This window comes from Schistocerca piceifrons, chromosome 1, assembly GCF_021461385.2.
Source record: "Schistocerca piceifrons isolate TAMUIC-IGC-003096 chromosome 1, iqSchPice1.1, whole genome shotgun sequence".
Classification (NCBI taxonomy): domain Eukaryota; kingdom Metazoa; phylum Arthropoda; class Insecta; order Orthoptera; family Acrididae; genus Schistocerca; species Schistocerca piceifrons.
In genome coordinates, this window is record NC_060138.1 from 767,064,739 (window position 1) to 767,080,627 (window position 15,889).

Below are 15,889 nucleotides of genomic sequence, written 5' to 3' on the forward strand. Positions count from 1 at the left end.
TGCATAACTAACCAATGAAAACTGCATGCATTTCAATCTGCTTACAGTACTCATGCCTAGGTCTGCCCCTGCACTCACATTACCAAGTTGTAGGGACCCAAAAACGTAGCATTTATTTTTGACAAATTGCACGTCTTCATAGAAGAACTTTTTTTTCTTTATAAATGATTAGATGTACAAAATGAAAAGGTTATACACTATGAACCTGAAGATCAAACTTTTGTACTTTGAAACAGACTGGAGACAGAAAGAAAGAAAGAAAGAAGAGAGGGAGAGGGAAATGAATGGTGATTTGCGAGCTTTGTGACTCTAATGTCTGCTTCTGGAAAAACTCAAGAGAGCTTTTTTCCAAAAAGGTCTATGCTTGTTTTCTTCTTTTGGTTCTCTTTAAACTTTCAACAGTTAATTGTTTCTGTTGACAAGCAACATCATTTTTATGACTGCCTCCGCTTTAAAGTGCTTCTAGAAATTAATTTTCTTTTCCCACCAAATTCGATAATTACAAAATCTGTAGAGTATTGATTTTGACTTTTGTGGACATCTATAGCCATGCGACCCATTCTTGGCATCACTACTGATAGAACTGACAAGGTACTTAGTATAGAAGTTGAACTGAAAGAATTGTATTTGCACGTTATGGGAAGATTTCAAGCTTGGTCAAAATAAGTTAACAGATTTTTTTTCCATTTACACTATGCTGCAGAGTACAGACACTATAAACTGGTTGTCAGCTGTGAGCAAAAACAAACTAAAATTTTGACCACCAGAGGTGAGAGAAATGGTGCGGGGAAACAAAACCTCTCACAGGGCAGCCAGCCTACTCCCATGTTCTGGGTTTCTGTGAAAGCAGAACTTGACACACACTCATAGGGATGGCCAGTCCTTTCTGGTGTTTTGACGACCTTAATCAAACTCTGTGATGGACCGAGATTAGTTTCTCGAACCATTTCAGAATAAGAAAAGAAAACAATGAGCAATGCACAGCATTCAGTAAGGTTATTGCACACCAACTTGTTGATGTTGCCAGTGTCATAATCTTTAAAGCCAGACTTCTACCAGTATTTGTTGCAACCACATTTCAAAACATCTGCCACCAACAATTGCCACGTGAAAGTGTCCACATTATATCAACTTTTGAGCTTTAGCTAGCAAACAAAGGTACGCATTTCTTTGTTGTAATGTGGTTGGTCCCACAGTTGAGTCCTGTGTTGCATTATGTGGCTTGTATCTTGTTCGGAGCATTCAAGTGACCAGAATAGGCATGACACCAGAGCATAAAGCACAATGATATGTCGTTATGTTCATGCACATTTTATTTTACAAACATGCTCTTAGGCACAGTATTTTTAGAAATAGGGCTTCACTATATGATTTTCAATACCAGTAACCAAAAACAGAGAATATTTTCAGTATTTACAAGAATGAAACAAAGCTATTTCAAAGAATCTCTGATAAAGTAATTCTTCTGGATACAAATCACTATGTTATATCATTTAGCTAATTTTGCATTTTTTGCATTTTGAGACAGAACATTTTTTGCATTTTGAGACAGAACTTGCTTCTATATTTGCATTTCTTGTGGATGGCAAATTTTTCAGGTCCCTACCAATTCAACTGTTCCTCGATGCTTCAAGATGTGTTCTATCAACTGATCCCTTCTTTTAGTCAAGTTGTGCCACAAATTCATTTTTTCCCCACAAAATGATTTAGTACCTCATTAGTTATTCAATCTACCTGTCTAGTCTTCTACAGAATCACACTCCAAAAGCTTCTATTCTCTTCTTGCCCGAGTGCTTATCGCACACATTTCACTTCTGTACAAGGCCACACTCCACAAAATGCCTTAAGAAAACTATTCTTAACACATTGCTTTATATTAGCTGTTAACAAATTCCTCTTTTTCTGAAATGCTTTTCTTGCTATAGGCAGTCTGCTTTTAATAACACCTCTTGTTCAGCTATCATCAGTTAATTTTTCTGCCCAAATCGCAAAACTCATCTATCATCTTTAGTGATTCATTTCCTAATCTAGCAACTGCCTGATTTCATTTGAGTGCATTCATTTCATTTGTTGTACTTTTGTTGAGATTCATCTTCTAATCCCTTTTCAAGACACTATTCATTCTGTTAAATAGCTCTTTCAAGTCTTTTGCTGTATCTGACAGAATTAATACGTTATCGGGAAATCTTCAAGTTTTTCTTTCTTCTGCTGCAAATTTAATTCACTTTCCAAATTTCTCTTATTTTCTTTACGGATTTCTCAATATATAGATAGAATTACACTGGCGTGAGACTACAACACTGTCTCACTTCCTTCTCAACAACTTTTCTGCTTTTATGCCCTCCAACTCATAAAACATTCTGTTTTCTGCACTTGTTATAAATAACCATTCACCCCCTGTATTTTATACTCATTACCTTCAAAATTTCAAAGAGCGTAGTCCTGTCAGTCAACATTATCAGAAGCTCCCTCTAAATCTACAAATGCTATAAACGTAGGTTTGCCTTTTTTTTTAACCTATCTTCTAAGATAATTTGTAGCGCCTGTATTAATTCGCGTGTGCCTAGTTTTCTCTGGAATGGAAAGTGATCCTCCCTGATGTTGATTTCTACCAATTTTTACATTCTCCCCTTAATAATTCAAATCAATATTTTCTAGACATGACTTATTAAATCTGGTAGTATAAACACCAGTCAGCATCTGCCTTGTTTTAAAATTAAATTATTACATTCTTCTTCAAGTCTAAGGGTGCTTTGCCAATCTCGTATACAGTATCTTGGAACCAGTGAAATAGTATTATGATGGCTGGCTTTTCCAAGGTTCTCAATAATTCTGTGCCAATTGTGTCCACTACAAGTGGCCTTGTTTCTGCTTAGGTCTTCCACTGCTCTGTCAAATTCTTGTTACAATATCATACCTTCCCTCCAATCTTCATTTACTTCGCCTTCTCTTTCTACAATACCATCCACAAGTTTGTTTCCCTTGTGCAGACCTTCCACGTATTCCTTCCATGATTCAGCTTGCCCTTCTTTGCCTACAACTGGCTTGCCATCTGAGCTCTTGATATTCACACAGCTGTTCCTCTTTTCTTCGAAGTTTCTTTAATTTTCCCACAGAGGGCACCTGTCTTTCCCCTAGTCATTCACATTTCTACAACCTTGCATTTGTCCTCTAGCCACTTCTGTTTGGTCAGTTTGCATTTTCTGTCAATCTCATTTTTAGATGTACATATTCCCTTCCACCTGATTCATCTGCAGCATTTTTATATTCTTTTATCTCATCAATCAAAGTCAGTATCTCCAACGTTATCTAAGGATTTCTTCTGGGCTTTGTCTTTTTACCTACGTACATTGTGTTGTCTTTCCTGTGTTTCAGCTCAACGTTACTTGATGCTCCCTCTGTAACTCATTACAACCTTTGGTTCTTTCAATTTACACTGGTCCCTTCTCCTTAAAATTCCTACTTTTTTGCAATTTCTTCAGTTTTAATTTGCGAGTCATAACCAATAAATTATGGGCAGAGATCACATCTGCTCCTGGAAATGTCTTACAGTTTAAACTCTGGTTTCGAACTCTCATAATCGGCAAGAAAAATTCCAGTGTCCCCAGATCTCTTCCATGTATACAACCATCTTTAATAATTCCTAAACCAAATATGAGTAATGATTAAATTGTGCTTGGCACTACATTCTGCCAGGTAGCTCCCTGTTTCATTCCTTTCCTTCAGTCCAAGTTCTCCCACTATTTATCCTTTGCGTATTACTGAATTCCAGTCAGCCACCACAATTACATTTTTCTCTCCCTTTACTACCTGAATACTTTCCTTTATCTCATACTACATTCTTTAAACCTCTTCACTGTTTGCAGCACTACTTGGTGTATAAACCTGTGCCACTGAAGTGGATATTGGTTTCATTCTCTCTTGGCTGCAATAATGTGTTCACATACTCAGATACTGGAGGGACAATTTGTGAAGCCTTCAATAGCCGCTGAAGCAAAGTATTATCACACAACATCAAGAAATTTTGGGCATCTATTATATGCAGATGAAAATGGCCCTGAAACTGAAAACGGTGAAACAAAAGCCAAACTGCTGAATTCTGTCTTCAAATGGTCCTTCACAAAGGAAAGTCAAAGAATGTGCCACCATTCAGTAGCCATACTCATACTAACATGAGTGGCACATTAGTCAGTATCAGTGGTGTTGAAAAGAAGAATAAATCATTAAAATTCATCCAGTCCTCATGGTCCTGGACTTCCTGTCCAGTTCTGTACAGAATATACATATGGATTAGCTCAACTCTGCACTGTAATCTATCACAAATTCCTTGAACTGAGATGTTTTCCTCATTATTAGAAACAAGCACATATAAAATCTATTTAAAGGAAAGTATACTTAATCCTCATGACTACTATTCTGTGTCACTTGCACCTATCTGTTAGCAGAATACTAGAATATACATCATATACCAAACATTGTGGCTTACCTGACTTAAAATAACCTTCTCCATGGAAATCAGCATGGATGCTGAACCCATGTCTCTTGCAAAACCCAACTTGCACTCTTCACGTATGTTATTCTCAGTGGCATGGATGGTGACTCCATGTTTCTAGACTTCTGAAAAGCTCTTGTTTAAGTGCTACACTTGACACTTTCTAAGGAAAATTTGTCCCTATGGGATATCCAGCCAGATTTGTGACTGGATTAAATATTTTCTAGCACGTACCAGAGGAGTGTAATGCAATAGTTGCTGTTAATGTTATGTATTTATGACTTGGCAGATAGTATCTGTTGCAATCTCAGGCTTTTCATATGTGATGCAATTTTTTGTGAGAAAGTTCTATTTTATAACAACTGCAATACCTACATTTATACGTCAACAAAATCAAGGCAAACCTGAATCTGGATGGCTAGATGGGCACTTGAGTAGCATGTACATGAGCACAATGCCGCAGTACTGTGTCACCTCACTTGGTGCTTCCAGAAGTCTGATAATATGGCAGTAAGTAGACAATATAAAATTACTCATCATGGACAGACAATACCTAAGTTAATGACATTGGAATAAAACAGATGTACAGAATCCAGACATGGTAACCTAGAACCACTTCAAAGATAATGAATGCAGCCCTGAAAAGCAAACTGTCCATACCTGAGTGATGTACTCTTGGGGTGTGAAGCTGAAGTCTGGCAAGTCAGCTGCCACACTAGGTGCACTCCCGCTGCTCCACGCAGGTGCCTTTTGTACGTGTTCAAGCTGAGATGAAATAGGCTCAAATATCACTTGGAAGGTTGTGTGATGTACATCACTACACAACTTGTTCAGTGAGGATATCAGTGGTTCTACAATGGATATCTCACCACCTTGAACAACAAGGTCACTTTATTAAATAACCCACTATTGTTATTTCAACACATACAGAATGCTATGTATACTAAGCAATTAGTTTTCTTTGTCTATGTCTCTTTTACTGTTTGTCTATAACTGAAAGACCCTTTTTACTGGTTGAGGCAGATCCTGACAGCAACTGCAAAAAAGCTCCTTCATATCATGGCCAAACAGTAATTACAATGCAGTGAAGGAAGACTGCTTGTTTACGAATTTGCGTATTTGTTACAGGGTTATTACAAATGACTGAAGCAATTTCACAGCTCTACAATAACTTTATTATTTGAGATATTTTCACAATGCTTTGCACACACATACAAAAACTCAAAAAGTTTTTTTAGGCATTCACAAATGTTCGATATGTACCCGTTTAGTGATTCGGCAGACATCAAGCCGATAATCAAGTTCCTCCCACACTCGGCGCAGCATGCCCCCATCAATGAGTTCGAAAGCATCGTTGATGCGAGCTCGCAGTTCTGGCACGTTTCTTGGTAGAGGAGGTTTAAACACTGAATCTTTCACATAACCCCACAGAAAGAAATTGCATGGGGTTAAGTCGGGAGAGAGTGGAGGCTATGACATGAATTGCTGATCATGATCTCCACCACGACCGATCCATCGGTTTTCCAATCTCCTGTTTAAGAAATGCCGAACATCATGATGGAAGTGCGGTGGAGCACCATCCTGTTGAAAGATGAAGTCGGCGCTGTCGGTCTCCAGTTATGGCATGAGCCAATTTTCCAGCATGTCCAGATACACGTGTCCCGTAACGTTTTTTTCGCAGAAGAAAAAAGGGCCGTAAACTTTAAACTGTGAGATTGCACGAAACACGTTAACTTTTGGTGAATTGCGAATTTGCTGCACGAATGCGTGAGGATTCTCTACCACCCAGATTCGCACATTGTGTCTGTTCACTTCACCATTAAGAAAAAATGTTGCTTCATCGCTGAAAACAAGTTTCGCACTGAACGCATCCTCTTCCATGAGCTGTTGCAACTGCGCCGAAAATTCAAAGCGTTTGACTTTGTCATCGGGTGTCAGGGCTTGTAGCAATTGTAAACGGTAAGGCTTCTGCTTTAGCCTTTTCTGTAAGATTTTCCAAACCGTCGGCTGTGGTACGTTTAGCTCCCTGCTTGCTTTATTCGTCGACTTCTGCGGGCTACGCGTGAAACTTGCCCGCACGTGTTCAACCGTTTCTTCGCTCACTGCAGGCCGACCCATTGATTTCCCCTTACAGAGGCATCCAAAAGCTTTAAACTGCGCATACCATCGCCGAATGGAGTTAGCAGTTGGTGGATCTTTGTTGAACTTCTTCCTGAAGTGTCGTTGCACTGTTATGACTGACTGACGTGAGTGCATTTCAAGCACGACATACACTTTCTCGGCTCCTGTCGCCGTTTTATCTCACTGCACTCTCAAGCGCTCTCGCGGCAGAAACCTGAAGTGCGGCTTCAGCCGAACAAAACTTTATGAGTTTTTTTACGTATCTGTAGTGTGTTGTGACCATATGTCAATGAATGGAGCTACAGTGAATTTATGAAATCGCTTCAATCATTTGTAATAGCCCCGTATATGCCAGTTTATGAACCCTTATTTCTACATTTTTTATAACAATATATAAATTAGGTTTAAGATAAACAGTATCAAATAAAACATGGGTGCAGAACAAATAACTTAGGTAGGAAACACAAAATAGTTATAATTTAATAGACAAATGAAATAATCATTAAAATAGAAAAAGCACAGTAACTGAAAACCGTAGGTAAGTGTTCTCTCATTGTAGAAACCAACCACTTTTCAATGAAAGATGGAAGATGGAGAAAAAAAAGATGAAAGTAATTACATAGTGAATGGCTTGACTGATATAACTCTGTTTTGGAGTCAGAAAAATCACTATGTACATAAAACTATTACGATTTCTATTACTGCAGTGTGTCTTTCAACATATTTCTTTTACAGCTACAGCTACAGCCAAAGAGCTGATGGATTTTTGACAATGCAAACAGGAATTCAAATACGCCATAATACTATGGTGAACTATTGAACAAAAATAGCTTAAAATTAATAAAGAAAGAAAATGGTGACAATGAAATTTGTGATACATCATACATATGCTAATGACAATACTTTAACATGTAAAAGTTGCTTCATACACTACTGGCCACTAAAATTGCTACACCACGAAGATGATGCGCTACAGACGCGAAATTTCACCGACAGCAAGAAGATGCTGTGATAGGCAAATCATTAGCTTTTCAGAGCATTCACACAAGGTTGGCGCCGGTGGAGACACCTACAGCGCGCTGACATGAGGTAAGTTTCCAACCAATTTCTCATACACAAACAGCAGTTGACTGGCATTGCCTGGTGAAACGTTGTTGTGATGCCTCGTGTAAGGAGGAGAAATGTGTACCATCACGTTTCCGACTTTGATAAAGGTCGGACTGTAGCCTATGGCGATTGCGGTTTATCGTATTGCGACAATGCTGCTCGCGTTGGTCGAGATCCAATGACTGTTAGCAGAATGTGCAATCGGTGGGTTCAGGAGGGTAATATGGAACGCAGTGCTGGATCCCAACGGCCTCATATCACTAGCAGTCGAGATGACAGGCATCTTATCGGCATGACTGCAGATCATGCAGCCACGTCTCGATCCCTGAGTCAACAGATGGGGATGTTTGCAAGACAACAACCATCTGCACGAACAGTTCGACGATGTTTGCAGCATTGAATATCAGCTCGGAGACCATGGCTGCGGTTGCCCTCGACACTGCATCACAGACAAGAGCACCTGCGATGGTTTACTCAACGATGAACCTGGGTGCACGCATGGCAAAACGTCATATTTTGGATGAATCCAGGTTCTGTTTACAGGATTATGATGGTTGCATCTGTGTTTGGTGACATCGCGGTGAACGCACATTGGAAGCTTGTATTCGTCATCGCCGTACTGGTGTATCACCCAGCGTGATAGTATAGGGTGCCATTGGTTACACGTCAAGGTCACCTCTTGTTCGCATTGATGGCACTTTGAACAGTGGACATTACATTTCAGATGTGTGACGACCCATGGTTCTACCCTTCATTCGATCCCTGCAAAAACCAACATTTCAGCAGGATAATGCACGACCGCATGTTGCAGGTCCTGTACGGGCCTTTCTGGATACCGAAAATGTTCGACTGCTGCCCCGTCCAGCACATTCTCCAGATCTCTCACCAAATGAAAATGTTTGGTCAATGGTGGCTGAGCAACTGGCTCATCACAATAAGCCAGTCACTACTCTTGATGAACTGTGGTATCGTGTTGAAGCTGTATGGGCAACTGTACCTGTACACGCCATCCAAGCTCTGTTTGACTCAATGCCCAGGCGTATCAAGGCCGTTATTACGGCCAGAGGTGGTTGTTCTGGGTACTGATTTCTCAGGATCTATGCACCCAAATTGCGTGAAAATGCAATCACATGTCAGTTCTAGTATAATATATTTGTCCAATGAATACCGGTTTATCATCTGCATTTCTTCTTGGTGTAGCAATTTTAATGGCCAGTAGTGTATAAATGCAACAGACTGCTTCTGAGTTATCCTTCTACATGGGGAGAGTAAATGAGGATTGCTGAAACATGGTTACATTTGAACATCTCAGTATAGCATTACAAATCCTAATTCAACTTATCAATCCATAAAACCCAATCACATCTTCATTACTTAAGATGTTACAAAAGCATATACTGTTTGGCAAATTAATAAATACCACATGCTGAATGTTACTTTGACAGTGTCATAGTCATTTTCTTGTACTTTGTGCTTTTATAACACCATTTATTACAAGTTTTTTCTGTTCTTCACATATGATTACAATGGAAAATCCAGGATGGAATGTAACAATATTGGAGAAGGAAAGTTGATACTCACCATATGGTGGAGATACTGAGTCTTGATAGGCACAACAAAAAGATTCACATAATTATAGCTTTTTGCCATTAATGCCTTTGTCAACCACACACACACACACACACACACACACACACACACACACACACACACACAAACAAGCACAAGCACACATGCGCCCACACACACACACATGCAAACACAATTCGCACACACGTCTGCAGTCTTAGAGCGGTTTCAGTTGCCTGAGACTGCAGATGTTTGTGTGAGTTGAGTTTGTGTGAGTGTGTGTGCGCATGTGTGTATGTGTGTATCATTAACAAAGGCCTTAATGGCCAAAAGCTATAACTGTGTGAATCTTTTTGTTGTGCCTATTGCGACTCAGAGTCTCTGCTATATGGTGAGCAGCAACTTCCCTTTTCTAATATAGTAATATATGATATCATTATCTTAAGCTCAACAGAACTGCTCAAACTGATTTCTTTATCAATGGAGTTAACAGCTCAGTGGATCTGCGGTCAGTAGATTAATGAACAATTATGGTACACATATCTGTTTTCAATGGGAGGGCAGGAAATGCAAAAGAAGATTCCAAGATGTACAACGAGTAAGCTTCACACAGGTACCAAAGTGTTATTCATCAACCTTCCAACTGCTCTGATGCTGGGTTTCACTTCCTTCTGTCTTGTGCTAATCTCTTCAGCATTGCATGCTACACCTTGACTGACCTGAGTCACATTTTCAGCCTGCTTTGCTTCAAATCTCTCCCTCACAAAGTCAGACACGCTAACTACAAACAATTTTCTCCTCCAGGTAAATATTTTCTGTAAATTATTTCTTGCTAAGTCTATTCATAGCAACTTATACCATAATTTTCCATATTATTTATCATACTCTACAGCAGGATATCTCAACAACTTCTTTTCAGTTTCCTAAATGTTTGTATTCAAAGTGCACAATTCTCATTTACAGAATTCTTGGTAATGATTGATAGCAGATTCTCTTATTATTATATCTTCTCCAATTTTAGCAATTAGCAGTTTAATTTTATTGATTTGCTTATGTTTACTTGTACTTCATTTAAATTTCCCTTAAGCTTAATTAAAAAACAATTGTAATATTCACAAATTTTCTAGCCCTAGGTCAATTTTGATCTTTTATGCCAAAACACCATCTCTATGTGCTAGTACAAAAGAAATGTTACAAATTGATCTGCATAGGCCTTCAAAAGGATAAAATACAAAAGTGGTATATGTAGTCACACCTAATTACATTCTAATACCAGATACTGCAACTATGTCTGTCACTCCCTAGCCAATCATGTTAATGATTTTCTCCTTAACGAAGACAGAGTGTATCTCACCTTCTTGAATGCTCACCACCAAATTGTCAAGTTCTTTTACACCATCTGGACTGAGGAGAAGCTGCTTGTACTGCATGAAAGGCGAAGTGTTCTGGGCCTGTAACTTTTGAGATGTGTCCTGTATGCTGCGCACCAGGTCTGCCCCCATTTGCTTTACTTGACTGAGTAGTTCGCCTGCAACAAGCATAGATCGTTTCTTTTAATTTCTCTTTATATAAAAGCTGAAGACATGCTTTTGAGCAAATTTATTTTCAAACACACTAAAAGCAAAATATCAATAAAAACAACTGTTATTCTCTGAATGAGACATTTCTGAAAAGATGTGAAAGATATGGAATAATAACAAATGTACGAGACATAAATATATATAATAGATATGGCAATATTATGAAAAGGATAGATTGCTAATCATCATATAGTAGAGATGTTGATTTGTAGACAGACACAACAAAAACAGTGCCAAACAAGTGAGCTTTCGGCCAAAAAGTGTTTCTCTAGGCAACAAGCATAATTCACACACGCATGACCGCTGCCTCAGGCTGCCGAGGCTAGAATCACTGGTCTGAGACAGTGGTCATATATATATCTGTGTGTGTGTGTGTGTGTGTGTGTCTGTGTTTTATGCTTGTGAGAATGTGTGCATGTTGTCTAGTTTAGAAGAAGGCCTTTTGGACAAAAACTCACTTGTGTAGCAGTCCATCTGTTTTGCCTGTCTGCAACTCAACATCTCCACTACTTGGTGAGTAGCAATCTATCCTTTTCAATATTATGAGAAGGAAAGTTGCTACTCACCATATAGCAGAGATGCTGCATCGCAGATAGGCACAACAAAAAGATTTTCACACTTGAAGATTGCGGCCAATGGCCTTTGACAACAATAGACACACATACATGCACACACACACTCATACAAATGCAACTCTCACACATGACTGCAGTCTCAGGCAATTGAAACCACACTGCGAGTAGCAGCACCAGTGCATGATGGGAGTGGTGACTGGGTGGGGGCCTGCCTGCAGGCCTGCTCCCATTCCTGCACTACACGACCATTATTCCACCACTAACACTGTCTTTTTTTATTTATTTCTCTATATTCCTCTACTCCCCCCTCCGTCCCCACCTCTCCCTTGCCCACCGCCCAACCTGCAGCACTTCACTGTCTGCCATCCCCACCATACTACCTCTCCCCCCTGCCTGCCCCCAGCCTCTTCCTTTCCCTCATCCAGTCACCACTCCCATCATGCACTGGTGACTGCTGCTCACAATGTCGTTTCAGTTGCCTGAGATTGCAGTTGTGTGTGTGTGTGTGTGTGTGTGTGTGTGTGTGTGTGTGTGTGTGTGTGTGTGTGTGTGTGTGCACGCGCGCGTTTTTGTGTCTATTGTTGACAAAGGCCATTGGCCGAAAGCTTTAAATGTGAAAATCTTTTTGTTGTGCCTACCTGCAACTCAGCATCTCCGCTACTTGGTGAGTAGCAACTTTCCTTCTTGTAACATTGTTACATTCCATCCTGGATTTTTGTTTGATTAATCCAACCGTATCATAATACTGTCATTATTCTATGCTGTATTTTCCATAACTGATATGAACACTTTTAACCCTCCAGCCAGTAGTGATTTTGTGAATTTTCTATATAAGTCTGCTCACAGGCTCAGAATCTATAGATCAAAGTTGGTGCGATAATTTTGTTCTTCTCTTCCCAAGTAACAACTTTACCAAAATTGAGAATGTCAACAGACACAACCAAATTGCAAATCCGTAGCAAACAAGAAAGAAATTTCCAAATTTTGCATGATATAATAGACTTATCAGAAAAAAGTGGTTTTTGTCACTATTAATATTGTAGGGTATGTACTAGGAAAGACAATCACTTTTGATAATGATGTATGAGGTAACTGAGCCATTTCCCAATACACTACTGCCACAAATTAAACCTTAAAACGCACACTTTTGAGGGTTCTTTCACTTTATATTCACCTCGGAAACAGCAAAAATTTATAGCCTACATGGTGAAATAAACCCAAAACCGTGAAACACGATGAAAACTGCCAGATTACATCTCGGATGTTTGTAACATCTTGAATGTTTGTTTTCCACCTGCAGCCATTAGCTGCATCACACTAATGCAGTGGTCTCTATCACATAGAGTGATAAACAGCAAGCTTACTCGGCAGCTTGTTCCAAAGAATGGCCGATTTTTTCGGTGTATAGCAAATGAAGTGACTGTAGTTTCCATTTAGGTTTAATTTTTATAGTTATACTTTGGAGCCCCCTTCACTACCATAGTTCTGCTAGGAGCCTGTTCACAGAATCTGGAATGTATTGTGCCTCTGCTATTGTGTCTCTACCAACTGTAGCCAACATAGGATATGCCATTTGCTACGTGCGGCACCACAATTAACAGAATGTGTTCAGTGAAGAGTTGTGTGATAGCTTGCTCATCTTTGTTGCAGCCATTAATTGTGTTTAATGCATTGTGATGGCAGACAGATTATTATAGATGTAACAGATTGCAAGGACAGAGAAACACTGAAATAAAAAAATTGAAACCACAGAAGGCTTAACTATTTCATGTTCATTGGTATAAATAAATACTACACATGAACGTAAACTTGAGTGTATATATGCACTTGTACGATGGCGGCTGTGTTTACATTACAGCAAGCGATGAGTTCGAAGTGCAAACGGTGCATGTCTGCAATACTGCAGAACACACCACTTCAACCACTCAGCACAATGAACAAGGAAAAGTTTATCGAGCAGTACACTAGAGGTCACTGCACTCACATCACCAGAGTATGCTGCACTGCCATTGGCTATAGAAGGAAAACACCACCCCTTCCCAACGTCAGATTCAGACGCCTTTCACGGTACTTCACAGTTTTCAGTTTAATTCACCATGTTCATCAATTTTTGCTTATTTCTGGGTGAGCACACAGAAAAGAGCTCTCAAAAACAGTTTTGACGAACAATTTGTGGCCATAGCATGTTGGAAAATAGCTCGGTTATCTTGTGCCCAGAAACTAATTTCAATTCTTTGACAAGTTTTTCCTTGCCGTTACACATCTGTGATTTTTTAAGAACTGATGAAATTCATTACCACAAATTATTGTATAAACATTGTATTGGAGAGGATTACCCTTTTTAACCATGTATACCAATTACATTTGTTTTTGCTCATATTTTGGAAGTATTATTTTCCTCAATTCTACATTTTCCTCAATTTTACATTTTTTAACCCTAGGATGCATGGTGCCGAAAACACACATGAATGCATATGCAGGGCCTCCAAGGCCCTACCCTAATTTAATATTTTCCTCTTTTCATATAATCATTCTTTGGAGTTAAATTTATTTCTGTCAAATTTATTGTCATATTGGAAGATTCCTAAGATACAGTAACAGGACCTGGTGGACCTGATTAATATTTTATTAACTTTTTTAAAAAACTCTAAGAGTGAATTTTTATTAGTTACATCCATTTACATACAACATATGCAAATAATTTTATTAATTCACTTATAAGTTGTAGTTCACATTTTATAACATTTATTACAACCAATCTCTTCAATTAAAACATACTCATTATTCACAATATTATGTATATAGGCAATATTTTGACAAAAAGTTATTATTCATTTTTCACATAAAATTGCATTTTTCTTAGTTTTCAACATGCGACAAACAAGAAGCACAAATAACGCCACTCACTATGTTCCTTACAAATGTTGGTTTTACACTTAATGCATGTCATAGCACTTTTTCTGTGTTTGTTGTATGGACAATAATTGCTTCTTCTTCTTTTTCCTGAAACAGGTAGTTGGTTCGGTAATATGACATCTTTTTGAACACCACATCTTTGCATGGCAACAACGATTTTCTTTGGAAGATTAGGGATCTGAATACGAAGTTTCATTAGTGGCCTTACCATTTCCTCTGCTAAATCTCTTAGGAACAAACGTCTTTTATTACTTCTTCCACTATGGTATGTCAGATGTTGGGCAGAAAATAAAATTTCACTGTTCATTGTTGCGACGTCCATCATATTCATCCATAATGCAAATGGCCATCTTCTTGTTTGTCTCTTGCAAATGTAATAACAAATTTTATGGTCCATTTGATCTACTCCACCCTTTGTAGGGTTACAGAACTTTATTATATCTGGTTTCTTTTTTGCATGAGTTTCATCAATGTTTCTGTCGTGATGCATTGTGCTAGTGAGAACTACAGATCTTTTCTTTTTGGGAACATAACTCACCATTGCAATGTCACCTCTAAATGCAAAGAAAGAGGAATGAATCGCTCTTCAGGCAGATGGTTTCATCTCATTAGGAATTTCTGGTTTATTTTGTTTGATTGTTCCCACCACTGTAATTCGCTTCTGAAGCATCTCTTCTGCCAGCTGCACACTAGTAAAGAAGTTGTCAAGAGCAATATTTTTTGATGATCCTTCAATGCTTTTAGCAAGATCTTTCACCACATTCAATCCAGGATTTTTCTGAGTAGGTTCATGGGGCTTCTTTCCCGTGTAAACAATTCCGTCTAAAGCATATGCAGATGTAGCATCACAACCAAAATATTTTTATGCCATAATTGGCTGGTTTAGAGGGCATATACTCATTGAATTTGCATCTTCCACGGAATGGGACTACTGTGCGTCAACTGTGAGCGAATCATTGTGAATCATTCTATTTCTACACTTGTCAAGAAATAGTTCCCATACATAGCGAACAGCTGCAAGTTTGTCATCTGCAGATCGAGCTTCACGGGTACGCCTGTCTTCAAATCTAATCATTCTCCGTATATCCTCGAATCAATTTACTGACATGGTGGCCTAATATGTAGGATTTGCCTTTTTATCTAAGAATAATTCTCTAATAGGGACATCCCAAATCTTCTCAACACCAGAAAGCAGTAAAAGACCAAAAAAATCCTTCATTTCAGCAAGCGAAACGTGTTTCCATGTTTTACCACGTAAAGCAGCCACTCTTCTGCCTTCAATATTTGTGCAGTTGATGATTTCCTCTAGAATTTCCTTGGATATGAAATAGTCCCAGCCATCCTTAGGTTTACAGGTTTTCAAACCACGGGCTGGACCAGGTGCCTTCTTTACGATATTATGGACAGGCATACGAAAAGTTGCAGGAGGATCTAATTTCCAAATCGTTCCATTACGACTAATGTATGTGTGATCTTCTATACTTTTTGTTGTGGTTCTTCAGTTTCAGACTCTGTTGAAGTAATATTAT

At 38.8% G+C, this 15,889-nt stretch overlaps 1 protein-coding gene across 2 annotated transcripts in view; it reads right to left on the reverse strand.

The window, feature by feature from the left end:
- The window catches only part of LOC124712331 (conserved oligomeric Golgi complex subunit 7), a 79,848-nt gene that overhangs the window by 13,352 nt on the left and 50,607 nt on the right, over nucleotides 1-15,889 (reverse strand). For both annotated transcript variants that reach the window (XM_047242637.1, XM_047242629.1), the window contains exons 11-12: nucleotides 10,644-10,817; nucleotides 5,153-5,364 (exon numbers count right to left, since the gene is read on the reverse strand). In XM_047242637.1, coding sequence (XP_047098593.1) covers nucleotides 5,153-5,364; nucleotides 10,644-10,817 — 386 coding nt within the window. The remainder of the gene's footprint in view (nucleotides 1-5,152; nucleotides 5,365-10,643; nucleotides 10,818-15,889) is intronic.